The sequence below is a fragment of the Calidris pugnax genome, unplaced genomic scaffold (assembly GCF_001431845.1).
Source record: "Calidris pugnax isolate Ruff unplaced genomic scaffold, ASM143184v1 scaffold150, whole genome shotgun sequence".
Taxonomy (NCBI): domain Eukaryota; kingdom Metazoa; phylum Chordata; class Aves; order Charadriiformes; family Scolopacidae; genus Calidris; species Calidris pugnax.
The window spans coordinates 1,277,301-1,305,264 of NW_015091300.1; the positions used below are offsets into that span (position 1 = coordinate 1,277,301).

The window sequence follows — 27,964 nt, forward strand, 5'->3', positions numbered from 1 at the left end:
TACACCCTCCTTTCAGGGAGTTGGAGAGAGCAAGAAGGTCTCCCCTCAGCCTCCTCTTCTCCAGGCTGAATACCCCCAGTTCCCTCAGCCTCTCCTCATAAGACTTATTCTCCAGACCCCTCACCATCTTTGTTGCCCTTCTCTGGACCCGCTCCAGCACCTCAATGTCTTTTTTATGGTAGGGGGCCCAAAACTGGACACAGTACTCAAGGTGAGGCCTCACCAGTGCCCAGTACAGGGGGACAATCACCTCTCAGGGCCTACTCGCCACGCTGTTCCTGATCCTCTGGGGTTTGTCTCCGTCGCTGGCTTGGGGAGCGCACTTAAGGCAAAGCTGCTCGCCTTGTCGCGCTCTCGGTTGGTTGGGTTGTGTTTGACTTGAGCTATTTGGACGTTAAGGCCATCGGGGAGGGATTGCCAGGTCACGGGGTGGGGGAGAGTCCTCCTGCTCTCCCTCCCGGCCTTCCCTGGTTTGCGCTCTGCTGATCAGAGCGGGGCAGGTTAGTGATGACTATCACGTGGGTTCGTGTTCCTCGATGAGCAAGTCAAGGCTAATGAACCCTTTGTAGAGCGAGCGGCGACTTCTCTGAATAGCCTTAGTCATCCGGAAACCGGCCAAATCCAACCCTTGTGAAGTTGAAAGAGAAATTCCAAGCTTTATTAGCCAACTTGATGGATTTTTTGAGATCATCTGTCGCCGGGAGTTCCCTCCGTGGCAGGGCACGAATGGTACAAAATCCAGCTTTTTCCATGGGTGTTTCTGTAACGGGGTATTCAAAGACCCCGCCGCGTTTGGCTGCTTCACAGACAAATCTGCAGAGCTGAGGATCTTCTTCTCATCAACATCTGCAGATTTTTTATGGCAGGGGAGTAAGGTTTCTTTCCGCGTCCTCGCTTAGCTCCAGCGAAGCTGAACGCGGCCTTTCTCTTCCCAATTTGGGAGGATACATCTGTTTTCAGCCAAAGCCAGGATACGGGAAGCCATATGGAGAGGAGGAAAAAGATCAACCAGATCTGCCTGAAGGTTTTGGTCCAAGTCTTGTGTCATCTCCTACTTTGTCTGAGCTGCTGCTTTGCCTGTCGGCAGTAATTAGGACAGCTGGCTGGGAGAGGTGGCCAGGATTTTGAGTGGTTCCTTTTCCTCCTTTTTTTCAATCTTATTCCGAGTCACGTCGGAAGAAAAGGATTCTGAAGGTTTGTGGTTGGACTCGATGATCTCAAAGGTCCCTTCCGACCATGAGGATTCTGGGATTCTGTTTGTGGCTTCTTTATAGGGTTTGCCATAAACATCCCCAAAACTTTCTGAAACAGCTGCAAAACAAGTGAGAACATAAAGGGCAGAGAAAGGAAAAGGAAAAAAAGTAATCAAGCAATAAAAATAATCTGATTTTTGTTTTAAACTCGGGTCGGCGCCGGGTCAAGCTGCTTTACCCATCTCTTTGGGCATCTCCTGATGTTTCCACAGCACGGATTCCTGTTCGCTGCTGGGGGGCTGGATGGGATTCCTGAGGAAGGTGACGAGCTGTGTCATTTATGTCGGAATGTGGGCAGCCCAAGGGACTTAAAATTACCCCAAGGAGCAGGATCTTGGGTTTCTTGGATGGTGGTGGTCGATCTCTGGGTGACGTTGCTTTTGGGGGAACGGCTGGAAAAGCTTTACCTGGTGGAGCGGGGCCCCCAAGGAGCAGGATCTTGGGTTTCTTGGATGGTGGTGGTCGATCTCTGGGTGACGTTGCTTTTGGGGGAACGGCTGGAAAAGCTTTACCTGGTGGAGCGGGGCCACCTCGTTATTTGAGGATGGGAAGCCCACAAAGACCGTGCTGTCCTTGTCCCCAGAAGTTGTGGCTGGTCTTTCTCTTCCTGAACCCACAGCTGTTGTCTTGAGTTTATTCTGCCTAGAATTTTGTCTTTTGAGAAGTTTGGTCATTTTTAATTTTTTTTTAGGAATTTTTGGGAACTGTCTACACGAGACAGCCAACACCTCCTGCCTCAGGGAACTTCTGCTGACCCACCTCACAGCCGAAGGGGTGACGTGAGGCGACGAAACAGGGGGGAGAAGCAAACTCCAAACAGCCTTTGAGGTCAGCTTACCTTCAAAAACAGGGATGCTGGGGTGGACTTGGTGAAACTGCTCCATCGCCAGAGCTTGAGGGGGGGTGAGGAGGCTGTAAAAGCATTCCCTGTGCTGGGATCATTGTTCCTCCGGAGACACGGCCTGACCTTTGCTGGGGGCTGAATGGAGCGGCTGTGAAAAAGCCATCCTTGAATGCATCTGGAAGGGGGAGGGAGAGGGATGCCAGGGGGCTGGGAGCACAGGGGGGCAGCCCCACGGCAGGTCCTGCCTCAACTTTGCCTGGCAACAGATTTGGGGGGGGCCCATGGTGCAGGGGACCCTAAATTTTGACCCAAAATTCGTCAGAACCTTCAGAAAAATCATAGAATCATAGAATTGCCCAGGCCGGAAGGGACCTCCAAGGGTCATCTAGTCCAACCTCCCCGCAGTCAGCAGGGACACCCCCAACTAGACCAGGTTGCCCAGGGCCTTGTCGAGCCTCTCCTTGAATATCTCCAGGGATGGGGCCTCAACCACCTCCCTGGGCAACCTGTTCCAGTGCTCCACTACCCTCACAGTAAAGAACCCCCTTCTAATCTCCAATCTAAATCTGTTCCCCTCCAGCTTGAAGCCATTGCCCCTCGTCCTGTCACTACAGGCCTTTCTAAACAGGTTCTCCCCAGCCTTCCTGTAGGCTCCCTTCAGGTACTGGAAGGCTGCTATTAGGTCTCCCCAGAGCCTCCTCTTCTCCAGGCTGAACAACCCCAGCTCCCTCAGCCTGTCCTTGTAGCAGAGGTGCTCCATCCCCCTGATCATCCTTGTGGATGGGCCCTCCTCTTTGTTTTTTTCACATCCCTGATGCACAACCAGGCCCACAACTTGGGGTTGTGTGTTGATGTGCCAGGAGGTGTGATGTTGGCCACAAAACGGGCAGCAGCAAGAATTAACAAGTTTGGGAGCCCACATTTGCTGTGTGAAGGGCCAGGTGCCTGGAGGGGGGTGTCTTCTGTCTGTGGATGTGGGTTCCTGAGGGGGTTTTCCCTGCACAGGTTCCCAGTGCCTGCTGGTTGATGTGACCCTCATCCCAGGAGCTCGATATTGGGTTTGTATATGTCCATATATTTTATTATTTTCTTAGTAATATTATCAATTTTTCTTATTATTTTATTGGTATTTATTCATTAGTTTAGTTTTTTTTCATACTGTAAGTCTCTCTCTCTCTCTTCTCTAAAGAGAGCACCTGACATTTGTCATAGAACCATAGAATTGTCCAGGTTGGAAGGGACCTTTGAGATCATCGAGTCCAACCATCAACCCAACATTGACAAAACCCACCACTAGCCCATGTCCCTCAGCACCACATCTGCCCAGCTTTTAAATACCTCCAGGGATGGTGACTCCACCACTGCCCTGGGCAGCCTCTTCCAAGGCTTGACAACCCTTTCCATGAAGACATTTTTCCCAATATCCATCCTAAACCTCCCCTCTTTTCATACTGTAAGTCTCTCTTTCTCTCTCTTCTCTAAAGAGAGCATCTGTCATTTGTCATAGAACCATAGAATTGTCCAGGTTGGAAGGGACCTTTGAGATCATCGAGTCCAACCATCAACCCAACATTGACAAAACCCACCACTAGCCCATGTCCCTCAGCACCACATCTGCCCAGCTTTTAAATACCTCCAGGGATGGTGACTCCACCACTGCCCTGGGCAGCCTCTTCCAAGGCTTGACAACCCTTTCCATGAAGACATTTTTCCCAATATCCATCCTAAACCTCCCCTGGTGCAACTTGAGGCTGTTTCCTCTTGTCCCATCGCCTGTTCCTTGGGAGAAGAGACCGACCCCCCCTGGCTACACCCTCCTTTCAGGGAGTTGGAGAGAGCGAGAAGGTCTCCCCTCAGCCTCCTTTTCTCCAGGCTGAACACCCCCAGCTCCCTCAGATGCTCCTCAGAAGACCATTCTTGTTCCCCAGACCCCTCACCAGCTCCGTTGTCCTTCTCTGGACACACTCCAGCCCCTCAATGTCTTTTTTTTGTGGTGAGGGGCCCAAAACTGCACCCAGCCCTCAAGGTGGAACATCACCAGTGCCCAGTCCAGGGGGACCATCACTGCCCCAGTCCTGCTGGCCACACTCTTCCTGATAGTGGCCAGCCCAAACTATGACCATGTGAAAGAACTGCAGCCTGTTCCTCCTCTCCTGTGAGCTTTCCTTGCAGTCCAGCCACTGCTGGGCTTTTTTTGTAGGAAAAGGTTAAGGAAGTCATTTCATGTCAATCTTTCAGAGCGTGAAGGTATTTACTTTGTTTGCAAAGTCCTGCTGCTGCTGTTGGGCTGTTCCTCCTCTTCTGTGAGCTTGGTGGTCATCATCATCCTGAAGATGCTTGGCGGTCCTTGGGTGGAGGGAACAAGCCTACCTTGGGCAACAGACCTGTTCCTCCTCTCCTGTGAGCTTTCCTTGCAGTCCAGCCACTGCTGGGCTTTTTTTGTAGGAAAAGGTTAAGGAAGTCATTTCATGTCAATCTTTCAGAGCGTGAAGGTATTTACTTTGTTTGCAAAGTCCTGCTGCTGCTGTTGGACTTGTGCCACCCATTTGTGGCGGGGACATGCAAAGCCCGGAGAGGGTTTCTCCAGACCTCGATGGTGTGGCTGTTGGGAAAACTCAGCCAATGATCAGATTTGGGGAAGTTTTTTTAAAAGTATTCACCAGCTGGTGAACTATTCAAGTCAGGCAAAGGCAAAGCACTATTTTGGGAGCTGCCACACGTGAGGTGGCTTTGGGCCGTTCCTGAAGATGCTTGGTGGTCCTTGGATGGAGGGAACAAGCCTACCTTGGGCAACAGAGCCCGGAGAGGACGTGGAAAGAGGGTGCTGGATAAGGGCACCCACTTTGCCAGCACCTCCCTGGGTGCTGCTCCACCTTCCCCTCCTCTTTCTGCTGGTCTTGGTGACCTGCAGGACAGGGACACGATGGCCATAGGCTGTTCTGCCGACGCTTGTTGGTAGATCAATCGCAAGACTTCAGTGATTTTTACAAAGCCCTTTATTATTATTATTATTTTTGTCTTCAGGCTTATAAAAACTGTTACTCAAAAGCGAAACGTTTAAAACTTTACATATGTACAATATGAGAAATAAATTATGTTTTTGAAGTCATACAAAAACCACAATATACAAACAGGGCTTTGAAACCACTCTATAGTATGGCACGGTGACAAGTCACAGATACTTACCCAAGGCAAAAATATATATAATAAATCTCCACATGTGCTTGCTTTGGTTGGATCGAAGCTCTACAAGAACCCGGAGAACTGCAGGGCCTCAGAAGGACTTGAGAAGTCTTCAGAACTCAAAAATTCCATCTTTTGAGCTTGCCTTTCTGCTTGCCCAAAGTTCAAGAGTCGTTACACCGAGTCCCCTTCCAAAAAGGGGGGGAAAAGAAAACAACAAACCCAAAATATCTAGTTCACCTCTGACGAGGTCCACTCTGCTGCAAAAAGGACGGCCGTAGGGATTCTTTTCAACTTGGACCAAGCCAAGTTCATCTGGCACCAGGGAATCCAACCAGGATGTGGTGGCAATGAGGATTTTTGGCTCAGTTAAATACTTTGCTTGAAAATAAGGTTTGAATTACGCACCGGGACCACGACAGCATCTGAACAGAGGGAAAGGCCTTCTCAGTAGTTCAAAGGACTGGTGCAAAGCTCTCCAGAAGACACCACCCAGTTCATACCTTCCACCTCCCCGACACCTGGGGAGCGAGGAGGACACCATCACCTACACCGTGTTCTGCTCTAGGGCCAGGGAGGACAGAGCACTACCTTCTTCTAAGGTAAAACATGGAGATTTCGGTATCAGCCGGACACAGAACGGATTATTTAAGGCAAGCAAAGGACAACTTGAAGTTAAGTGACACTGTGCTTCTTCCCACCCCTCCCCTGAACAACCCCCCCACACTTGACCCACGCTGGTCTTGTCTTCCCACAGCCCACAGCGCTACTGGACCCACAGTAACTCCTACACTAGAGGCTAATTTGATCTTAGCAGCTCCGGCACCAAGAGTCTGGTGGTGGGTACGTTGGCACGGTTATCTTCTCAACTCCACTGAACGTTGGCACGGTTATCTTCTCAACTCCACTGGGCAGGAGGACCAGAAGATCATTGCTGAGGTCTAGATCTGTGAAGATCTCATCTGTAGTCCTGGTTAATGGAGGCCGGGCAGGAAACGCAGCGTTTAACAGGTCAAGGTAAGGTTAAATACACAAACCAGGCTCCTTGGGGAAGGGAGAACGTTGCTTTTAGTTATTCTACGTCTAGGACCACAGTCCAGCAGTTGCTCCTCGGTTTCTTCCATCTGATCCGAGATGTTTACTCCTGAGGAGCTGGTTGCTTTAAGTGCTACCAAGCCAGGTTTTTTTTTTTTGCCAGAGCATCTTGCCACCTGCGTGGTCTTCATGCATCTAGGTTTGCTCGGTTGTGCGTCTTCAGAGGAGTCTTCAGAGCAAATTTGAGACACGTCTGGAAAAAACAAGAGAGGAAAAAAATAAATCTAGTTAAATGCAGATGTTAAGAGGAGTAATAAAGGATTTTTAAGGAACTCTGGGACACAAAGAACAGGTTTAGACAGTGCAGGTTGGTATTTTATTTTGTCAAAGCAGCACTTTGCCCTGTAGCTACTCCAGAAGAGCCTGCAGCAGACATTATGCACACAAGTAAGAAGTTCCACCTAAACATGAGGAGGAACTTCTTTCCTGTGGGGGTGGCAGAGCCCTGGCAGAGGCTGCCCAGGGAGGTGGTGGAGTCTCCTTCTCTGGAGACATTCAAACCCCACCTGGACATGTTCCTGTGGGACCTGCTCTGGGTGGATCTGCTTTGGCAGGGGGTTGGACTAGATGATCTCCAGAGGTCCCTTCCCACCCCATATCATTCTGTGATTCTGTCTCTGAGTTGGAGATTGATCTTCCAGTGACTTGGCAGGAGCGGAGAGCTGAAGAGCAAGTCATTGCTCGTGATCTCTGGGAGGATGGAGCATTTCTTAGAAAACATAACACTTTAGAGCTCAGATCTGCTCCTCCACCTCCTGCAAAAGCCACACTCCAGGAAGAAAGAGGAAGGGCCCGTGTGCCAGTAATCCTGTTTTATGGAGGTCACCGAGCACATCAAACCTGCCTTTTATTGTACCTGCAGGAAGTGTTTACTTGATCTTTCACGGCTTGTGGCAGAGCAAACAAGTTTTTTTGGGGCTGGTTTTTCATTCACAGAATTGTTTGATACTCCGTGTAGCGCGGCTTGGTGGCTTCTGCCAACCCTGGAACGGAACCAGCTCACGTTCCTCAGCTGAAGAAGGTCGTGGAAAGCACGGCTTCCACGGGGCGTTGCTGGCCCTAACAGGCTTCTCGTCTCCGGCTGAGAAGCACCAAAGCTCCAAGTTTACAAATTGAAGTTTAAGAGAGGCCAAAAGGCTGGGCTTCATCTCGAGGAGATCCATCGTTTAAGTCAAAGGAGCAGGAGTTCATTCCAAACATGACTAGAGATGGTCTGAAGCAATCAAGCTGTCGCTGCTGGGACCAGACTGACTGGAAGTCACGCTCTGAGGACTGATGCTAAGTGGTTGGAAAGTCCCACAGAGGTTCAGAAGGGCTGAGGTCCTCCGGCAACGGAGCCAGAGGAGATGAGCACAGCCCAGAGATGAAGCAGTAGGAGTCACTACTGTAACACCGTGGTAAGTCCTCAGCTGTGTCTTGTTCATGTAGTTGAGCCCAAAGTCGATCAAGAGATCTCTTGGCATCTCAAGATCTTCCTTGGCAGCTCAAGACCTTCTACCAGGCCAAGACGACCTTTGAGGCAATCCCCTGCACTCCCAGCTCTCCTCTGTTTTACAGGGTGATTAATAGGTGCCTCTAATTAGCTCTCCACTGTTGCATGGACCCTTGGGTATTGGTAGCCCCTCATTTTTAGCATCTACCATGATAGCAAGAAGGTCCTCTAGGCCTAAGAATTATGTTTGGTCATGAAGGGACAAGGTGACAAACCAAGACCAGAAGTGAGGATAATATCATCATTAAGACATAGAGGAAAATTAAGGCTAATAGCTGGGGATTTTGGGCTAGAATTTATTATTTTTTTTAATAAGAAAAAGAGGTTCTAGGAGTGTAAACAATAAAAACCACCTGGTTCCACCTGCGTGCGTCAGGTGGGATTTCTCTCCTACCTTTTTTGCCAGTCCTCCGTGCACTTCACGAACCAGAGCTCTTTGCCAGGGACTATGCTGGTCAGCTGGGAGTCCTCCACGCAGAAAGCAAACCTAGGAGGAGGAATCAGAAGTCAAGAGAAGGTACCCTGTGGTCTCCACAATTATCAAACACAGCGTAATATGGGTTGGGGCTAATTCTAGGCCACGTTGGTTGATTTGACATCCTTCCTGTGGAGCATCATCTCGATACTAGGATGAAACTAGGATGCAGAACATCTTAACAGATGACAGGAGCTGCTTATTTAAAGCCCTGAGAAATGTGGGAAGTCATCAATATCAACCTGCTGTTCTTTGACGCATCTGGGTCACCTTCAGAACAACGTTACCACAAGATTTGGGAGCGTGGTGCGACACGCTGGGCAGCTTTCCTTCTCCTTGGTTTCTCAGGTGGCTTTCCAACCACAGAGACCTCAGAAGGAGCAATGTAACTCTTAAGGAGTTGGTGTCACCGTGTTACCAGTTGGAGTTTTAGGTCTACCTTGTGCCAAATCAGCACACTATGCCCATAAATAAGTCATGCCCATCTGTGCTTCGCTATTTTTGACACTATTGGTACTTGAAGCCTTCGAGTATGATCTAAACCATCTTGAAGTAGCTAATTTAGTCCCCGAGGACAGGCAAGACGGTGCCACAGCATCTAAATAAAGCAAAAGAACATCTCGGATCTGATGACTGGTTGAGTCACCGTCCCTGGATGTGTTTAAGGGACGTTTAGATGCAGTACTGAGGGACATGGTGTAGGGGAGGACTTTGTAGAGTAGGGTAGGTGGTTGGACTCGATGATCCCAAGGGTCTCTTCCAACCTCAATGATTCTATGATTCTATGATGACTAATTCTGCTTAAAGCCTGGTTTGTAACCTCACGCTGGTGAGTAGCCCCCTCTCCTACACCACGAGGGGAGTGTTCCTGGGGTGACGCTAAAAACTCAAGACAGTTGAGGACACCAAGTAAGATCAAAACCCCCAAATTTTCTTGCTATATTCTGAATATTTCTCCTTTTGATGGAAGTTTCGAGTCAGCTCACGTGCAGTTATTACCTCTGTTGTGTTTCTCCAGATTTCACTCGTATGCGTCTGATGTGCAGCTCCTGGGCGGACTTCGCCGGCCGGTACCAGTAGCTCTTCAGCTCTTTCCACAGATCGTACCACGACTGAGTTGTCCCCTCCCAGGTGAGCTTTATTTTTAAAAGTTCACCCATGTCCTCTTCCGTGTAGACCAGGAAGGTGTTGGTAGCGTTTAGGCCGATTTGATCAAGCCTGAAAGACAAGCAGAGACTCAACATTTCTTCCTGATGGAACCGTGCCAGATGCTCATTCATTCCAGGCAAGGAGCTAAAGAGCCCTTTGCAGCTTATCAGGTGCTCCAAGTTCAACTGTCACCAGCTAATTACTGATTACCCTAATGAAAGTGAGCTTGGCTAGCTGGTTCAATGCAATATGGAGTTGGCTCAGCCAGCCTTCCATAGCTTCAAGGGGAATTTTCATGCCTTGGGTTTCTTCTGGGAGAGGCTAAAGGAGGTCAGCGATGCCTCCAGAGATGTGGGTGTTTTCAGACCGTATCCAAATGGTAGAGGGGGGAAAGCAAAAGAAAGTACATCAACAATGAGCCATGAAGGTTAATGTGGAGGACAGGGCACATCAAATTGCTTTCTCAGCAATAAATTATAATTAAATTACTAGATTACAAGGGGTTTTGAATAGGGATGAAGCCAGGCTGCTAGGCTCAGGTGTGACGTTAGCGTCACCAGAGGAGAAAAGGGTAATGCCACCTTGTCTAGGCCTGGTGGCCTTCTTAGGGACAACCACCCAGCTTGCTTACGTTTCTAAGGCGAGAGGTTCAGAGTCTCCATTGGTGCCGTGAAGGGTGACGGCGAAAGTGGGATCGACCTCTCCCAGGCTCTTGTAGCTGAAGACGTGCATTTTCATCTGATAATGGTAGACTGGAGAGAAACAAAGAGAGCATTGATGGAACCAACTTGGTTGAGAGTCAACACTGCATCTGGTGGTGGAGTCTCCATCTCTGGAGACATTCTGAAAGCACCTGGACACGTTCCTGTGCAACATTTGGGCATGTGGATCACGTTCCTGTGATCCTTTCCCCGCCCTTACTGATTACAAAGCTGACTTTCATACAAAAACAGCAGCAGGTCCCCTCTGAGATGAGCTCCTCAAACATCCCACTGCTCTAAGGTTGGGGTGGTCTTGCAAGTAGGACATCTGTAAGCTGTAGTCCCACTCAAAAGGCAGAGTCCTCTTGATTTTACATAGAGGACAGAGCACGATAATGCCACAGGATGGCAATGCAGGTGGGTAACAGCAAAAAATTAATGCCTGGTGCAACACTGCTTTGATGTGATGCTGCTCTTCCACCTCTACATCTTTCCCAACATCGACTTTGGAATCTGCTCTTAGAGATCATTGAATCACAGAATGGTTTGGGTTGGAAGGGACCTTAAAGATCATCCCATTCCAACCCCCTGCCCTGGGCAGGGACACCTCCCACCAGACCAGGTTGCTCCAAGCCCCCTCCAACCTGGCCTTCAACCCCTCCAGGGATGGGGCAGCCACAGCTTCTCTGGGCAACCTGGGCCAGGCTCTCATCCCCCCCACACCAAAGAAGTTCTTCCCCACATCTCATCTCCATCTCCCCTCTTTCAGTGTCAAACCCTTCCCCCTCATCCTATGGCTCCCCTCCCTGATCCAGAGTCCATCCCCATCTCTCCTGGAGCCCCTTGAGGGGCTGGAAGGGGCTCTAAGGTCTCCCTGGAGCCTTCTCTTCTCCAGGCTGAACCCCCCCAACTCTCTCAGCCTGTCCTCACAGCAGAGGGGCTCCAGCCCCTCATTTTTTGGCCCTCCATTGGACCCGTTCCAACAGGTCCACATCCTTCCTGTGTTGAGGACTCCAGAGTTGGACACAGGACTCCGGGTGGGGTCACCTGAAAGAGACTGTGCTCTTTCGAAGGGGGATGTCATACCTTTGAAGGGCATGTACCTAAAAGAGACTGTGCTCTTTCAAAGGGGGATGTCATACCTTTGAAGGGCATGTCAGCTCTTGTCTTTAAGTACATCTTGCTGTTGCGTTTGTTGCGTGTTTTCCTGGCGTTGTAGCCGATGCCGTTGCAGCGGTTCTTCCGGCAGCTCAGGCAGATGCCCTTCTTGAAGCGACTGGAATCGGTGCATTGAAACGCGAAGCTCTGTTTGTCTTGGTTCACCAGGGAGTCCACGAAGAGGTGCACAGACCGCTCGTGTTCGCATTTGACAACTTCAGCAATGGCTGGAGGAGCAGAGTTGCAAGGGATACATTTTATTTAAGCATTTATCACCCCAGAGCTGGTAAGATACAGAATCGTAGAATGGTTTGGGTTGGAAGGGACCTTAAAGACCATCCCGTTCCAACCCCCCTGCCCTGGGCAGGGACACCTCCCACCAGACCGGGTTGCTCCAAGCCCCGTCCAACCTGGCCTTGAACCCCTCCAGGGATGGGGCAGCCACAGCTTCTTTGTAGCCCAATGTTAAGTTGAGCGTGGCCAAACTGAAACCATTTTGCAAGCAGTAGCAATTCAAGAGGTTAGTAGAAGACACTTGGAGAGGACCCTTCACTTAGTCTCTACCATGGAGAGAGCTTTAAAGAGGATTCTAGACCCAGCATAAGACCATAGTTTATGATCAGGTGTTAGAGTGAGAACGTGCTACTTCAGAATTCAAAGCAGGTCTACTTTCTACCAACTGTCTCCAGTTGTAGAGCCAGTTTAGAAGGAAAAAATAGGTTCTTTCTGCTCTTGTAAATCAGATCATCCTCCAGCATCAACACTAAGTCTATTTGGGAGGAAGCCACCTTGACCAGAGGCAAAATGAGTAACGAGAACTTACTCCCATAGGCAATTGCTCCCAAGACATCGCTTAATCCGCAGCCAGGCTGGAAGTCTCCCCCGTTGGGGTAGATGTCAACGTGGCCTACAGGCATCTGGATCCCAATGCTAAGCCCTAGCGTTTCCCTCGTGTAGGTGTGAAGGACGTCCACAAAGTTTGCGTCGTCGGGGGAGAGGCGCTTGCTGGGGTCCACTCCTTCAAACATAGGGCCGGCCGGATCCAAGCCTGGTGTTGGAGAGAAGTACACAAGATGCCAGGTAAGAAGTTGGGTTAGAACCCTCCCAACCAGGTTCTACATGGACAGTCCCTCCTTCATCACAGATACTGTCCCTCAAGCTCTCTTCACTGTGGGCTTCACTGAGGTGAAGGTGTCCCATACCACTTTTGGTGCCCAGTAGGAGCACCAGTTTGCTCTACAGGGGTGGCTTCAGATGGCCTGTTGGACACAATGAGTCCTTGCTAGGTGATGGTGGAGAGATAATTCAAGAGGTGGCAGGTGCCTGAACAGCAGAAGAGGTCTGGCACCCCACAGAGACTGTTGGTAGCCAAAGCAGCCCTGGCTACGCTTAGTCTGTTTTGAGATGGGCCATATGGAGGGACTTGAGCAACCTGCTCTAATGGGAGGTGTCCCTGCCCATGGCAGGGGGGTTGGAACTAGATGATCTTTGAGGTCCCTTCCAACCCAAACCATTCTATCTATGATTCTAATCCAAGGTAATCCCTGCATCCCGTGGTGGGTTTGGGACTTTCTCTGAGCCTCACCTCCAACCCAAAGCTGTGCCCTTGAGCCATCCCCAAACTTTGATTATTAGGTGATTTTTCCTGCTTGAGATATTTTTTGGGGAGGTTCTGAGGAACTCCTAGTGCCGGTGTCACATTTAAATGCTTAATGCAACCCCTTCTACCGTGCCCCACGTGTAACTTCAAAACTACTGAAGATCAGGTTGTCCTCTGAAAGGTTTTTTCATTGAACCTCCCCTACATTTGGGGTTCAAAATGAAGATACATTCTCACACGAAGAGCCCCCCGCTCCCCGCTGCCACCACAGGTAGGAAGCTCCTCGTTTCCACCTGAGCGAGCCCAAAACAACATGGAGGCACTGCAGGAAACGAGCCTTTTGGGGGAAACCCTCTACTTCTGGGGGAAGGTAAGAGATGACTTCAAAAAGCCACTTGCCTGTGATTCTGCCTATTGTCCCGTGGACGTGGTTACCAGCAAAGCCGGCGACGTGGGCGCCCAGGCTGTACCCGATGAGGTGGACATTCTCAAGCTGGAAGAGCGGGTTCTCCTGCAAGGAGGGGGAAAAAAAAAGAAAGATATAATTTGCCCCCATGACTTTTCCCCCCCCACCGACTTTCAGGGCGTCGTAGGACTCAAATCCAGTTCTAGGAAGAGGCTGGAGGGAGGGGGCAGACAAACATGCTTCGTTCTTTGCTTTCTCAAAAGTTGAAGGCTTTGGAGGCCACTGGTGGTTTGTCCCCAACCACAGTACCCAGCTTCCAACCCTAGTTATGATAGTCTTTGTTGAAGCAGCATCTGGAGCAGCCTTTCCCCAGGTTGACCTCAGTACTGGCCACGGACTCAAGTGGAGCCCCCTGGGCCTTTTCCTTCTCCTTTTCCACCTTCTTGACTTAGAAAGCCCACCTCCTAAGGTCACGTTGCTCAAGCAGGAGGAAGGACTCCTCAATTTGCTGTCTGATCACCGATCCCAGCGTGCTGCCAAGCAGCATCTCCCAGGAGAGCACCAGGGCTGAGCACAGAACCTTCTCTGAGCCATCCCACCACCTCCGTGAGCCATCACCCCACCGAGCCTGGGGTTACACCAGCGTTGGCTGGGGCTGGAGCTGGTGAACGTTCTACTTGTGCAACCATTCCTGGTGGAGGGTTACGACAGAGCCACGTTACCTGTAACCAGTCGAGCAGCCTCGCTATGCTTTTTCCAACAATCTGGGTGTTGTTGACGGCGTCGGTGTAGAGCTGGTGGGCAAGAGGAAGCCAATCCACCACCACCACGTTGGCGTCCTTCTCCCTCTCCTGAAGAGCGGCCACCAGGTTGTCCAGCCAGGTTTCGAACATGCCACTCATCTAAGAAGAAAAGAGATTCAGGTGGTGGTTTCCAGCTCCCGGGGACCGTGATCACCCTTTCGGAGTTAACTTATTTGCATAGCATTTACATATTGTCCTCCCATTTGGTGTCTGATCACCCATCCCAGCGTGCTGCCAAGCATCATCTCCCAGGAGAGCACCAGGGTTGAGCACAGAACCTTCTCTGAGCCATCCCACCACCTCCGTGAGCCATCACCCCACCGAGCCTGGGGTTACACCAGCGTTGGCTGGGGCTGGAGCTGGTGAACGTTCTACTTGTGCAACCATTCCTGGTGGAGGGTTACGACAGAGCCACGTTACCTGTAACCAGTCGAGCAGCCTCGCTATGCTTTTTCCAACAATCTGGGTGTTGTTGACGGCGTCGGTGTAGAGCTGGTGGGCAAGAGGAAGCCAATCCACCACCACCACGTTGGCGTCCTTCTCCCTCTCCTGAAGAGCGGCCACCAGGTTGTCCAGCCAGGTTTCGAACATGCCACTCATCTAAGAAGGAAAGAGATTCAGGTGGTGGTTTCCAGCTCCCGGGGACCAAGATCACCCCTTTCGGAGTTAAGTTATTTGCATAGCATTTACATATTGTCCTCCAGCTGTGTGCTTGCTCCTCTCCAAGCCCCGCAACTTCTCAGCCCTGCGCTAATGGTGTAAGAAAAACAGGTTTTGAGAGATTTGAGTAATTAACCACCTCGCCTTGTAAGGCAGGAGGGGGGAGGCATTCGTTAATTGCCACCTTATCGCTCGTTTTGCCAAAAGACCTTCAGAAATGTTGATGGGTGGCAAAATTATTTTCCAGACCTGGCACCACCGCTCTTTGCGTAAGCCCTGGCAGAGCTGATAAGTCCCCGGAAGGAGGACTTGGCCACATGGAAGGCGGGAGAAGAAGGCTTGATAAAGCCTCTCTTGCCCTCTGTTTCTTTATCGAGGAGACCACGTGGCAGAAGTGAAGACCATGGACACTTATGGAAAGTCCATACGTGTGTCAAGCCAAGGGCCACCTTCACAACGGTTGGTCAGATGAATTTTAGGGAAATTCAAGGTCCCTTTTCCACAGTGGTGGTGGATGGACACAGAATCATTTAGGGTGGAAAAGACCCTTAAGATCATCGAGTCCCACCAACGTGGACGTGAAATGATCTTGGGCAGGTGCAAAATGAGTCAGGTGATTTCACAACCCCATCGCACCACGCCAGGGACCTCAGGTGCAGCTGCCAAGAAGCTGCAGTTACTCAAAAGATAGAATTATAGAATCAGAGAGTCGTCTGGGTTGGAAGGGACCTTTCAGATCATCGAGTCCAACCATCAACCTCACTCTGATAAAACCCACCACTAACCCATGTCCCTCAGCACCACGTCTGCCCAGCTTTCAAATCCCCCCAGGGATGGTGACTCCACCACTGCCCTGGGCAGCCCATTCCAAGGCTTGACAACCCTTTCCATGAAGAAATTTTGCCCAATATCCATCCTAAACCTCTCCTGGTGCAACTCGAGGCCGTTTCCTCTTGTCCTATCACTTGTTATCCGGGAGAAGAGACCACGGCTACACCCTCCTTTCAGAGCGTTGGAGAGAGCGAGAAGGTCTCCCCTCAGCCTCCTTTTCTCCCTGCTGCCCTGGGAGCTGTCCCCCTCTCCCACCACCCCACGGAAGCAAGGACTTCTCCTTCTTCCACGGAGTTGTCCCAAATCCCACGCATTCTCCAGCCACAGCCCCTTTCCAGGGCAGGTCGCACGCTCTTAAGGAGACAACCCGAGCTCTTCAGCATCTCCTTCCACCCCTTACCGTCCAGCCGTGGATGATGAAGAAGCTTTTGGCCGTCACGTTGAACTTGCACTCCTCCAGACGCTTGTGGTGGCCGATGGCGAGCGGGCAACCCTCCTCTTCTTCTTCGCCGTCCCACCAGGAGCGGAGGTTGAACTTCACCTGCGACTTGGAGACCGGGACACGCTCCCTCTTCTCCTCCACCAGCTCGGGCTCGGTGGCATCTACCAAGCGGAGAAGAGGAAGGGTGAGCAAAGAAGACCTTCAGCCTCAGCTGGGAGAGGGGGACCCCGGCTCCGCGCACCCCCCGACCCGCGTGGAATCGCGCTCGCTCACCTTCTCCTCCTCCTCCTCCTCCTCTTCTTCCTCCCCCCGGAGCGCCTCCCGCCGCGATGCAACAGGTCACGCCGGTGCAGAGCAGGAGGACGAGCCTCCTCATCGCTCGGAAGGGACGGACGGGAGGACGGACGGACGGACGGAGGGACAAGCGGGACGTGAAGGGCGGTGGGGCCCGGCGGGCGTGCGGGGGCTCTTTAAGGGGCCCCGCGGGGGCGGGGCTTCGTGGCCCGATGGGGCGGGGTCAGGCGGAGGCGGCCCGAAGCGCCGCTCTCATTGGTCACGCCCTCCCTGACGTCACGGGGGAGATGAATGGGGAAGGGGGACGGCCCGTGGGAACGCGTGGGGGAAGGGGCTCCAGGAAAGCTGAGCCCCAAGTGGTGCTTCTGTCTCAGGAATCCTGCAGCCAGCAAAGGGAAAAGATTAAAAAAATTAATAAATTACTAACATTAATTACAAAATTACTAACACTCCCCTGTGTTTTTTTAAGTGGATCCTGGAGCTCCACTCCAGAGAGGAGTTTGGGGGGAATTTGTTTGATTTAGGGATTGTTTTAGAGCACATATCCTTATCCACATGCTTTTTTCTTCAAATCTGCAGGAAGGGGCAGTTGGTTGATTTAGGGATCGTTATAGAGTGCGTATCCTTCTCCACATGCTTTTTTCTTCAAATCTGCAGGAATATTTGGCCCGAGTGTGGAGTGGATGTTGAAGGACCATCAGTGAGACGTACTCAACGTTGGGGCTGCAGTCAGGAGGAGACTGTAAGAACTGGGAGAGTGGGCAGCAGCTCTCCTGCCTGCTTAGAGGGGTCTGTCTTTGGGCTCATTTCTGGTCATTAGCAGTTAAGGAAGGAGGGGAAGGATGTGGACCTGTTGGAATGTGTCCAGAGGAGACCATGGAGATGCTGGGAGGGCTGGAGCCCCTCTGCTGGGAGGACAGGCTGAGAGAGTTGGGGGGGTTCAGCCTGGAGAAGAGAAGGCTCTGGGGAGACCTTAGAGCCCCTTCCAGTCCCTCAAGGGGCTCCAGGAAAGCTGGGGAGGGACTCTGGATCAGGGAGGGGAGCCATAGGATGAGGGGGGAAGGTTTGACACTGAAAGAGGGGAGATGGAGATGAGATGTGGGGAAGAACTTCTTTGGTGTGAGGGTGGTGAGAGCCTGGCCCAGGTTGGCCAGAGAAGCTGTGGCTGCCCCATCCCTGGAGGGGTTCAAGGCCAGGTTGGAGGGGGCTTGGAGCAACCTGGTCTAGTTGAAGATGTCCCTGCCCAGGGCAGGGAGGTTGGAACTGGATGATCTTTAATGCCCTCGTAATTTCTGACTCTGCAGAAAATGCATGTTCTGGGAGCAGTTCAAGCCACTCCTGTTCCAGGAGGCTGGAGATGACACTCACTGCTTCTCCCCAGGGAGCGTGGCTTCGAGTGGGGCATCCCGATGTGCGGTCCCTCTCGAGGAGCAGTGGCCCCAAAAAAAACAATAGAAAGGCCAGATGTTTCTCAGCTGCTGGTCCATGACCAGACTTACTCCTACAGGAAATGAATCAGGGAAACCTCATCACCGAACGCTTCATCCTTTTCCCAAATTCCTGGTGCCAACAAACCCCTGCATCAAAATAATCCCTGGCTGCTTTGGTCAAAAGGTGACCATCATGGAATCATAGAAGGGTTTGGAAGGGACCTTAATGACCATCTTAATGACCCCTCTCCCCCCACCACGGGCATCATCCGGGGACATCCTCAGGACCTGTTGGTGATGGGCATCGTGTGGATGGAGGGGTTGTAGCTCTGCACTAACTTCTCTGCAACCCTCATGGCCTGGGGTGGGAGGGAAGAAGGCTCCCACCCAGAGCTGCTTGGAAAAGAGCAGTTCGTTAAGCCTAAGAACTTTAAGGAGAAATTCCTAGTTTTGCTTAGTTTTTCACCGGGAAAGAGTTCGTGGCTCCCGGATGGAATTTCTGGATATTGTGATAAGGAATAAATAAAAAAAGCAGGGTAAAATGGAGAATAATCCACCTTAAAAGAGCTGGAAGTTGGGGTTTGGAGCAACCTGGTCTGATGGGAGGTGTCCCTGCCCGTGGCAGGGGGGTGGAACTGGATGGTCTTGAAGGTCCCTTCCAACCCAAACCACTCTATGATTCCATGAAGCTCAATATTTACTGCAGTTTTAGGGATGCTGGAGGCTTCATTCCAGCAGAAGCCGGGGAGATACTGGTTCTTCTTGGAGGCATCTTTCTAGCTTTTTTTATTCTCTCCATCCCAGCTGTGATTTCCTAAAGATCTCAGTTCAGCCCCACGGCAGGACAGGAAGGGTTTTGAAATCATGAAGGTTTTATAAGAAATAGAAAAACATCCCACTTGGTTGTAGCCACGAGCTCTTTGCAGGTGGGTGCTGGGTGGTCCAAGCCAAGGTGGTTTCTTCTTGGGCACCAAACGTGGTGAGAGGGAGCAGAGCCATGAGGTGTGGAGGCAAAAAAGATGGGCGGGGAGTGAAGCTTCTTTCTTAACAGCAAGAAGCTCAAATCAGCCAAAATATGCCAAAAAAAATAGAGGCCTGGAGTCTGCTGGTGATCTCGGGGAGGGATTAGATGGGTTTTTCATGAGGAGCATTTCTTTGAGAGATTTCCATGTTGGTGCCTCCAACGAGAGCCTTTCAGTGCTGTTTCCACAGGAGCAGAACATCTCAGAACATTCTCAAGAACGGATGAACCACGCCGTCGAAGAGCTGAGCCTTGAGGGAAGAAGGAATGTCCTTCAGCATCTCGAGACCTCGTTGAAGTCCTACAGAGGTAGAATAATTGGGGTGTCAGCGGCTCTGGAGATGGGAAGGGAAATAAATTCCACCCCACGTTCTCCCAGGGATGATGCACCATGGAAATAGCAGGAGAGGGAGGATTTTGCCACCCAGGAGAGGGTACCACCACCTCGGTGAATGGCTGCAGGAGGGGTTTGTTAATTAAAAACCCCCTTTAGCCCATGGCTGAGGTGGCATCTCCTCGCCAGGAAGGCACGAGGGGAGCCCTTGGCTTGAGTGAACCTTCCTGATTGGGGGAAAAAGGGCAGATTCTGGGTTTGTGGGGTGCTTGTTACTGATGGCAACGGGCAGAACAGCAAGAGTTGAAGATGCTCCTCTGAAGGGTTGCTCCTCTGCACAAGCCACAGATGGATTTCGTTGCTTGAGGTCAGCAACTTTTGGTGGCTGGGAGCGATTAGCGCTGTTCTGTAAATTTTTTCTTCCACTTATAGAAACTTGAGAGTCTTTTACACACCCTCCATTCTTCCCAACAGCTTTTGCTCTTTTTTCCCCATTGCTTTTCTCCAGTGCAAGAGGGAGTAGGATTTGCAGGAGAGGAGGAGGAGGAGGAGGGGAGAGAGAAGAATTGTTCTCTTTTTTCCTTTTTTTTTTTTTTTTTTTTAAAACAGTTTTTCTTTGCAATTATAAAACACAGCCCAGGGGGTAGAATTTAACGGGATTGGTGTTAGTTTCCCTCTTGGCTCCCTTCTGCCTCCTTTGTTTCTGGGACGATGGGGGAGAAGGAGTAGGGATGGGGCAGGAGAACAAACTGGGAGAAGGAAGGGCCACTCAGATGCTGCACCGAAATGGGGTGAAGGCCACAAGAGGACCTCCATATTGGATGGATGAGCAGAGCTGATTGCACCACAAAGGGTCTGTGGTCCTGGAGAGGCAGCTCTGTGGGGAAATAACATCTCAGGTTAATCCTTGCATCACAGAATCACAGAATGCTATGGGGTTGGAAGGGACCTCTGGAGATCATCTCCTCCAACCCCCTGCCAAAGCAGGGCCACCCAGAGCAGGTCGCACAGGAACGTGTCCAGCAAGGGATTGAATGTCTGCAGAGAAGGAGACTCCACCACCTCTCTGGGCAGCCTCTGCCAGGGCTCTGCCACCCTCACAGGAAAGAAGTTCCTCCTCATATTGAGGTGGAACTTCTTATGGTCAAGTTTGCGCCTGGTTCCTCTTGTCCTGTCCCTGGGCACCACTGAAAAAAGACTGGCCCCATCCTCCTGACACCCACCCTTGAGGTATTTATAGGCCTTGATCAGATCCCCCCTCAGTCTTCTCTTCTCCAGACTCAAAAGACCCAAGAAGTCCCTCAGCCTTTCCTCAGCAGAGAGATGCTCCAGGCCCCTCCTCATCTTTGTAGCCCTCTGCTGTCCCCTCTCCAGCAGTTCCCTGTCCTTCTGGAACTGGGGAGCCCAGAACTGGTCCCAGTGCTCCAGCTGGGGCCTCCCCAGGGCAGAGCAGAGGGGCAGGATGACCTCCCTCCACCTGCTGGTCCCACTCTTCCTGATGCCCCCCAGGATGCCATTGGCCTTCTTGGCCACAAGGGCCCATTTTTGGCTCATGGTCACCCTGTTTGTCCACCAGGACTCCCAGGTCTTTCTTCTCAGAGCTGCTCCTCAGCAGGTCACCCCCAACCTGTCCTGGTGCAGGGGGTTATTCCTGGCACCACCCTGCACCTCCTCAGTCCAGGACCTCTTGGTTTGTCCCCATCCCACCACACCCCCAATTATTATTTAGCACTTAATGCAGAGGGGGGAAATATTTCTTTGATGGCACAGCTTCTTCTCTGGATATTTTTGTTCCTTGAGCATCAAACCAGGTGAAACCAGGCCTTGATGTCTTCGTTTTGCCGCCGTTCCTTCCCCCACGTCGTCTCTCTTCCCCTCCTCAGCCTTTCAAATCCAGCCCCTTCTACAAATATCCTTTTTTTTTGAGGGCCAAGACTTCCTATCCCTCGATGGGTTTGGTGCCTTCCAGAAGAGGAGGCTAATCTCCAGCGGGGTTATGAAACCAGCTCACATGCTTCAGTGGCATTACCCACTATTGATAGCGCCCTTCGGTCCCCGTTGAGCTCCCTTTGTCGGAGGTAACCCCTTCTCCTCCTTCTTCTAAGCTGATTTCTTAGGCCACATCATTCAAGTCCCACGTCCCTCGGGGTATTTAGATGTAGTAAAAATGACCGGGGTGGGGGGTGGGGGGATAAAAAGGGGCGGGTTGGGTGGAGAAATAAATGGCAGCCAGCGGGCCAACGAAACTGTCTGCCTATTAATGGTCCTGTTAGTTGCAAATTTCCTTTGCCACAAAGCCCCCAGCGTGTAATCCTGCCATGAATGCCTTTGATTGTGAGGGAATATTTACAGCTGACCCTGCCAGAGCAGCCTGCAAACCTGCGACGGGCCTCCTCCAGGGCCCACATTAAATCCCTTGGCATCTGTTCCCCCGGGGTTCTTATCCAGCCACATGCTCTCGGTGGGGCAGGGTTTGGGGCCTGGAGGAACGCTAATTCTCCTGGAGGTCGTCACGCAGGGAGGAACCTTAGGGTTTGGACCTGTCTCCGGGCGTCGCCGTCCACAGGGAGGTCTCCAGATGGCTTTGATCCACCACCAGTCGCCCCCTCCCCGTGGTAGGTCCACCCTTCACCAGGGGACAGTCTTCTTCTTGGCCACTCTTTTGTTGTGCCCGTTTCCCAGGCGTGCCTGAGTGGCATGAAGTGGTTTTTGGGAGGATTTTTATGTCAGTTCACCCCCACCCATGGCTTGAGTTTGTCTCCAGGTTGATCTGATTGAGCTTGTTGTATTTGGAGAGACCCTCATGTGATCACAGGGAACGTCTGGAGAGGGGACAGCAGAGGGTACAAAGATGATGAGGGGCCTGGAGCATCTCTCTGCTGAGGAAAGGCTGAGGGACTTCTTGAGTCTTTTGAGTCTGGAGAAGAGAAGACTGACGGGGGACCTGATCAAGGCCTAGAAATACTTGAAGGGTGGGTGTCAGGAGGATGGGGCCAGGCTGGGACCAGGTGAGGGGCCTGGAGCATCTCTCTGCTGAGGAAAGGCTGAGGGACTTCTTGAGTCTTTTGAGTCTGGAGAAGAGAAGACTGACCAAGGCCTACAAATACTTGAAGGGTGGGTGTCAGGAGGATGGGACCAGTCCTTTTTCAGTGGTGCCCAGGGACAGGACAAGAAGAAACAGGCACAAACTTCAACGTAAGAAGTTCCACCTCAACATGAGGAGGAATTTCTTCACTTTGAGGGTGGCAGAGCCCTGGCAGAGGCTGCCCAGAGAGGTGGTGGAGTCTCCATCTCTGGAGACATTCAAACCCCAACTGGACACGTTCCTGTGCAACCTGCTCTGGGTGGACCTTCTTTGGTAGGGTTTGGACTAGATGATTTTTCACTCTGAGGGTGGTGAGACACTGGAACAGGTTGCCCAGGGAAGTTGTGGATGCCCCATCCCTGGAGGGGTTCAAGGCCAGGCTGGATGGGGCCTTGAGCAACCTGCTCTAGTGGGAGGTGTCCCTGCCCAGGGCAGGGGGGTTGGAACTAGATGATCTTTGAGGTCCCTTCCAACCCTAACCATTCTATGATTCTATGATCTCCAAAGGTTCCTTCTAACCCCTTATCATTCTGATTCTGTGATCTTACCCCACTTCCAGCCACAGCAGAGCTGAAAAGCACAGGCTCAAAGCCAGGGAGAGCTCAGTGTCTCCTGACGCCTGTTCCCCGTGTCCAAGCGGACAAGTGTAATCCAGCAGCTTGTCATTCCCAGCACCTCCCATGGTACGTGAGGTGGATCCAGGCCACTTGGCTGCTTTGTGTGGGACAGAAGACCCAGCGGTGGGTGGTGGGCCTGCTCCATCCACTCTGCAGTCAAGGATCTTTAGGTCTGTGCCGAGGAATGACGTATATTTGCTCTCTTCTTACGCCTTTTACCCAAAGCCCACGCTTTTCTATCCAAGCTGGATGAATGCTGAGCATGTTTGGGCTTGAACATGGATTTGGAGCCGAGCCCGTTGGCAGGGCAGAGGTGCTGGGGTTGGCCAGGGGGATGTTTGCTTCTCCTCCTCTCTGAGGTCCTATTTTGGTGAGGGATGGGAGAAACGTCTGAGAAGATTCGTGATAACTTGACCTTTTGGATGCTGAACCCCAAGTGGCGCTTCTGTCTCAGGAATCCTACATCCAGGAAAGGGAAAAGATTAAAAAATGAATAAATTACTAACACTCCCCTGTGTTTTTTTAAATGGATCCTGGAGCTCCACTCCAGAGAGGAGTTTGGGGGGCAGCTGTTTGATTTAGGGATCGTTATAGAGTGTGTATCCTTCTCCACATGCTTTTTTCTTCAAATCTGCAGGAAATGGATCCTGGAGCTCCACTCCAGAGAGGAGTTTGGGGGGCAGCTGTTTGATTTAGGGATCGTTATAGAGTGTGTATCCTTCTCCACATGCTTTTTTCTTCAAATCTGCAGGAATATTTGGCCCGAGTGTGGAGTGGATGTTGAAGGACCATCAGTGAGACGTACTCAACGTTGGGGCTGCAGTCAGGAGGAGACTGTAAGAACTGGGAGAGTGGGCAGCAGCTCTCCTGCCTGCTTAGAGGGGTCTGTCTTTGGGCTCATTTCTGGTCATTAGCAGCTGAGGAAGGAGAGGAAGGACGTGGACCTGTTGGAATGTGTCCAGAGGAGGCCATGGAGATGCTGGGAGGGCTGGAGCCCCTCTGCTGTGAGGACAGGCTGAGAGAGTTGGGGGGGGTTCAGCCTGGAGAAGAGAAGGCTCCAGGGAGACCTTAGAGCCCCTTCCAGTCCCTCAAGGGGCTCCAGGAAAGCTGGGGAGGGATTCTTGGTCAGGGATGGGAGCCACAGGATGAGGGGGAATGGTTTTAGGTTGAAAGAGGGGAGATTAAGATGAGATAATTGCAAGAACTTGTTTGCTGTGAGGGTGGTGAGAGCCTGGCCCAGGTTGCCCAGAGAAGCTGGGGCTGCCCCATCCCTGGAGGGGTTCAAGGCCAGGTTGGAGAGGGCTTGGAGCAACCTGGTGTGGTGGGAGGTGTCCCTGCCCAGGGCAGAGGGTTGGAACTGGATGATCTTTAAGGTCCCTTCCAAACCATTCCATGATTCTATGAAGATGGAAAAGAATGAGATGTCCCTGAGGATATTGGTCCCCCAGGCTCCGCTTCACCCTCTGGCCATTTATTCCTAATTGCCCAATTTCTCCCATTTATTGTGTCTATTGAGTGCGTGGATCTTATTAGAAAGAGTCAGTGGCTCTGTCATTAATTAAGAAAAGCTCGGGGCATTTCTTAGTACTTTGAACTCGTGTTCCTGCCTATGATGTACAGACATTGCTGATATTCATCCCAGGAACTCCCCGTCCAAGGACAGACAGACAGACTAAGGTCAGGGCAGAGGCAAAACAAGAGGCTTTGTCTGCACAGGTCGGTTTTAGGCTTTGAAGAACAAGGGTGATATTTTCCAAGCAGAGCACAACATGGGGGTACAAGCAGAGACCTGCAGGACAGGGGAGCAGTGGAGCTTTGGTGGGGGATAGGGGTGCAGGATCCCATTGACCACCTTCTTTCCATTCCAAAAGCAATTCCACGGCCCCTTCACAGAATCACAGAATCTTCTAGGTTGGAAGGGACCTCAAAGATCATCTTGTCCAACCATCAACCTAACTGACAAAAATAGACACCCACACAACAAACAAGGAGCATCATCACTAAACCATACCTCCCAGCACTACATCAACCCGTCTTTTGAACACCTCCAGGGATGGTGCCTCAACCACCTCCCTGGGCAGCCCATTCCAATGCCTGATAACCCTTTCAGTGAAAAAATGTTTCCTAATATCCAGCCTGAACCTCCCCTGGTGTAACTTGAGGCCATTTCCTCTCGTCCTGTCGCCTGTGACTTGAGAGAAGAAACCGACCCCCATCTCTCTACACCCTCCTTTCAGGGAGTTGGAGAGAGCAAGAAGGTCTCCCCTCAGCCTCCTCTTCTCCAGGCTGAATAACCCCAGCTCCCTCAGCCTCTCCTCATAAGACTTATTCTCCAGACCCCTCACCAGCTTTGTCGCCCTTCTCTGGACCCGCTCCAGCACCTCAATGTCTTTTTTATGGTAGGGGGCCCAAAACTGGACACAGTTCCACCCGCCCCTCGGCTGTGCATCTCCACACCCTGAAGGTCCAACACCTGACCGAGTCACGGGGTGGCCTGTGGCCGTGGGATGGGGTGGAAGCTGGAGTTGGGCTACCTACAGGAGCAAATGCCTGCCGCAGCCTTGCCCAGAGGTCCCCTACCCATCATATGACCTTCCTGAGCACCGGCATGTGACTGGGCCCTGCGCTCTGGAAAAGAGCAGGGAGAAGAGAGGAGAAGGTGGAGAGGGGGAGGGCAGCTCCTTTAGAGAGGATTAGGAAGGGTGGACAGAGAGGGAGAGCTTTGAAAGTGGGGGGGCTTGAGGCAGAGTGGGCCCGATGGCCAAGGGGGAGGTAGGTGGATGATTGGGGAAGGGAGCGAGCCGGGAGGGAGGGATGACCTTAGAGGTGACATTTGGGATCAAAGCGGGGAAATCTGCTCTTTGTCAGAGCAGAAACTTGGGGAAAATCTGTGGGAGTCACAGAATCACAGAATCACAGAATCTTAGTGGTTGTAAGGGACCTCTGAGATCATCGAGTCCAACCACAAAAAAAAAACCAACAAAAAAAACCCCCAAAAAAACCAACCCAAAAAAACACACCACACCAAACGCCCACCAAAAACACCGCACCCACCAACTAAACCCCACACTCAACACCTCACCATAAACCAATAACCTTGGGCACTAGAGCATGCCCTGAAGAGCCATGTCTATACGTTTCTTAAATACCTCCAGGGATGGTGACTCCACCACCTCCCTGGGCAGGCTGTTCCAGGGCCTGACCACCCTCTCAGTAAAGTAGTTCTTTCTAATATCTAATCTAAATCTCCCCTGCCCCAACTTCAGACCATTTCCTCTGGTCTTGTCGTTCGTCCTTTGGGAGAAGAGGCCAACACCTGCCTCTCTACACCCTCCTTTCAGGTAGTTGTAGAGGGCAATGAGGTCTCCCCTCAGCCTCCTCTTCTCCAAACTAAACATGCCCAGTTCCCTCAGCCTCTCCTCATAGGACTTGTTCTCCAGGCCCCTCACCAGCTTGGTGGCTCTCTTCTGGACACGCTCCAGCACCTCAATGTCTTTCCTGTAGTGAGGGGCCCAAAACTGAACACAGCACTCGAGGTGAGGCCTCACCAGTGCCGAGTACAGAGGCACGATGACTTCCCTACTCCTGCTGGCCACGCTATTCTTGGTACGAGCCAGGATGCCATTGGCCCTCTTGGCCACCTGGGCACACTGCTGGCTCATGTTAAGCCTGCTGTCTACCAACACCAAGTGAGGATAGGAAGGGACCAACACAGAAACTATGCGCCGGGATGGTAAATGAAAATGTTAGAAGGGTCACCACGGACATGAAGTTTAGAAAGTAGGAGATGTTCAGGGCTGTAGCTTCTCACCATGAACAGAAAATCCTGGGTGGAGTTTTTGCACAGGTTGTGTTAATAAGCATCATCCATCCTCCATTTTCCAGGATCTGAGCAGATCTCTCTCTCTTCAGAACAGAAAAGGGCTGCAGAGGTGACAAAGATGGGTCCTACCTGCGAGGAGAGTTCCTGGCTCTGGTCCCTCCGTGGGGCAACTGTCAGAGGGGAGGTGGAGCTGCAGGAACCCCTGGAAGAGAAGAACAGGTTTGATTGTGGTTTATCAGCTGATTTAGAGGGACTCTTTGATGAGCCACAGAAAGATAAAGGCAGGTAATAACGGAGGAGAGTTCCTCGACCCGTTTTGGTTAGGAGCTACGACGCAACAAACCCAACAGTTGGGGTTTTTAAGACTTCCAAGGATGGAAGTATCAAAATTAAATTCAAATCCCAGGGTCACCTCTCCCTGGGTTCAACCATCCTCAAAAAACAAAAAAAGAAAAAAATAGGTTTCGACAGAATTCCCAGTATTTTAAGTTGCGGACGCAAACCGTGGGCAATATCCCTGATTCCAGGGATATTTTGGGTTTCTTTAACCAAAAGCAGGTTTCAAGCTGTATTTCTTGGTCGGGAGCCAGACAGGTCAGAGCAAACACAAGCCCAGGGGCTCAAGTGATCCCAAACGGCGGTTACGATCAGGCACTTACACCGTGTCTTTATTTACTTGCTTTACTCATCGAAGGCGATTGGCCGCCGGCAAATTAAAGCCAGGACCCGGGTGTCAGAGACCTGCACCACCTACGTAAATGGTTTGTTGGCCAGAAGTTCCCCCAAATAAACACCAACTTGGGCTACAAGGTTATCTAATCACACGGGAGGTTTATTTTATGGGTGATTCCCTCCTAACTGGGCGCGCAGGGGGGGTGGATGAACCCGTAGCTCCGGGACGACGTGCCAAAAAACAAAAAGGTTGAGTATGAAGACAATCTCACCGATTGCTGTGGGGTTGTTGGTTGGGTTTTGGACAACCTGCCAAAAACAAAAGGTTGAGTATGAAGACAATCCCACCGATTGCTGTGGGGTTGTTGGTTGGGTTTTTTTTTTGGGTTGGAGCAGGTCCTGTGCCTGCTGCGTCACGCTTCTGCGGCGGTGACGGTGAGGACAGATAGTCAGCTGGGGTGACGCTGAGCTCCTGAGGCTGTTTCCTCACCCCTGGAAGAGGAAAAGGCCTGTTTTCCTTATCCCTGCACAGGAGAAGTGAATAGACAGAGTAGCTGATCTCTGCTTGTAAAGAATTGTCTATGTTTTAGGACAAG

At 51.5% G+C, this 27,964-nt stretch overlaps 1 protein-coding gene and 2 long non-coding RNA genes across 3 annotated transcripts; 2 read left to right on the forward strand and 1 right to left on the reverse strand.

Annotated features, from left to right (window-relative positions):
- Positions 1 to 1,959: 1,959 nt before the first annotated feature.
- LOC106899127 lies at positions 1,960 to 12,427 on the forward strand. The gene is made up of 4 exons (XR_001414023.1): positions 1,960 to 2,081; positions 3,103 to 3,155; positions 9,361 to 9,473; positions 12,308 to 12,427. It is a non-coding gene; the product is annotated as an uncharacterized LOC106899127 (long non-coding RNA).
- Positions 6,163 to 16,526, reverse strand: LIPG (lipase, endothelial). The gene is made up of 10 exons (XM_014960799.1): positions 16,366 to 16,526; positions 16,051 to 16,253; positions 14,580 to 14,759; positions 13,350 to 13,461; positions 12,174 to 12,398; positions 11,335 to 11,577; positions 10,123 to 10,243; positions 9,342 to 9,560; positions 8,262 to 8,354; positions 6,163 to 6,568 (listed from the first exon to the last, which is right to left on the reverse strand). The coding sequence occupies exons 1-10, from the start codon at positions 16,466 to 16,468 to the stop codon at positions 6,547 to 6,549; spliced, it is 1,521 nt and encodes a 506-aa protein (XP_014816285.1). The 5' UTR covers positions 16,469 to 16,526; the 3' UTR covers positions 6,163 to 6,546.
- A 1,628-nt stretch (positions 16,527 to 18,154) lies between these two features.
- Positions 18,155 to 27,493, forward strand: LOC106899126. The gene is made up of 3 exons (XR_001414022.1): positions 18,155 to 19,146; positions 23,625 to 23,709; positions 26,786 to 27,493. It is a non-coding gene; the product is annotated as an uncharacterized LOC106899126 (long non-coding RNA).
- Positions 27,494 to 27,964: the final 471 nt, after the last annotated feature.

Excerpts from the sequence above, each read along its gene's own strand:
- LIPG (XM_014960799.1), bottom strand. The coding sequence starts at position 16,468 with ATGAGGAGGCTCGTCCTCCTGCTCTGCACCGGCGTGACCTGTTGCATC. Across the intron at positions 16,254-16,365 it reads AGGAGGAGGAGGAGGAGAAG|ATGCCACCGAGCCCGAGCTG; the intron begins GTGAGCGAGCGC and ends TCCGCTTGGTAG. Across the intron at positions 13,462-14,579 it reads GGCTGCTCGACTGGTTACAG|GAGAACCCGCTCTTCCAGCT; the intron begins GTAACGTGGCTC and ends CCCTCCTTGCAG.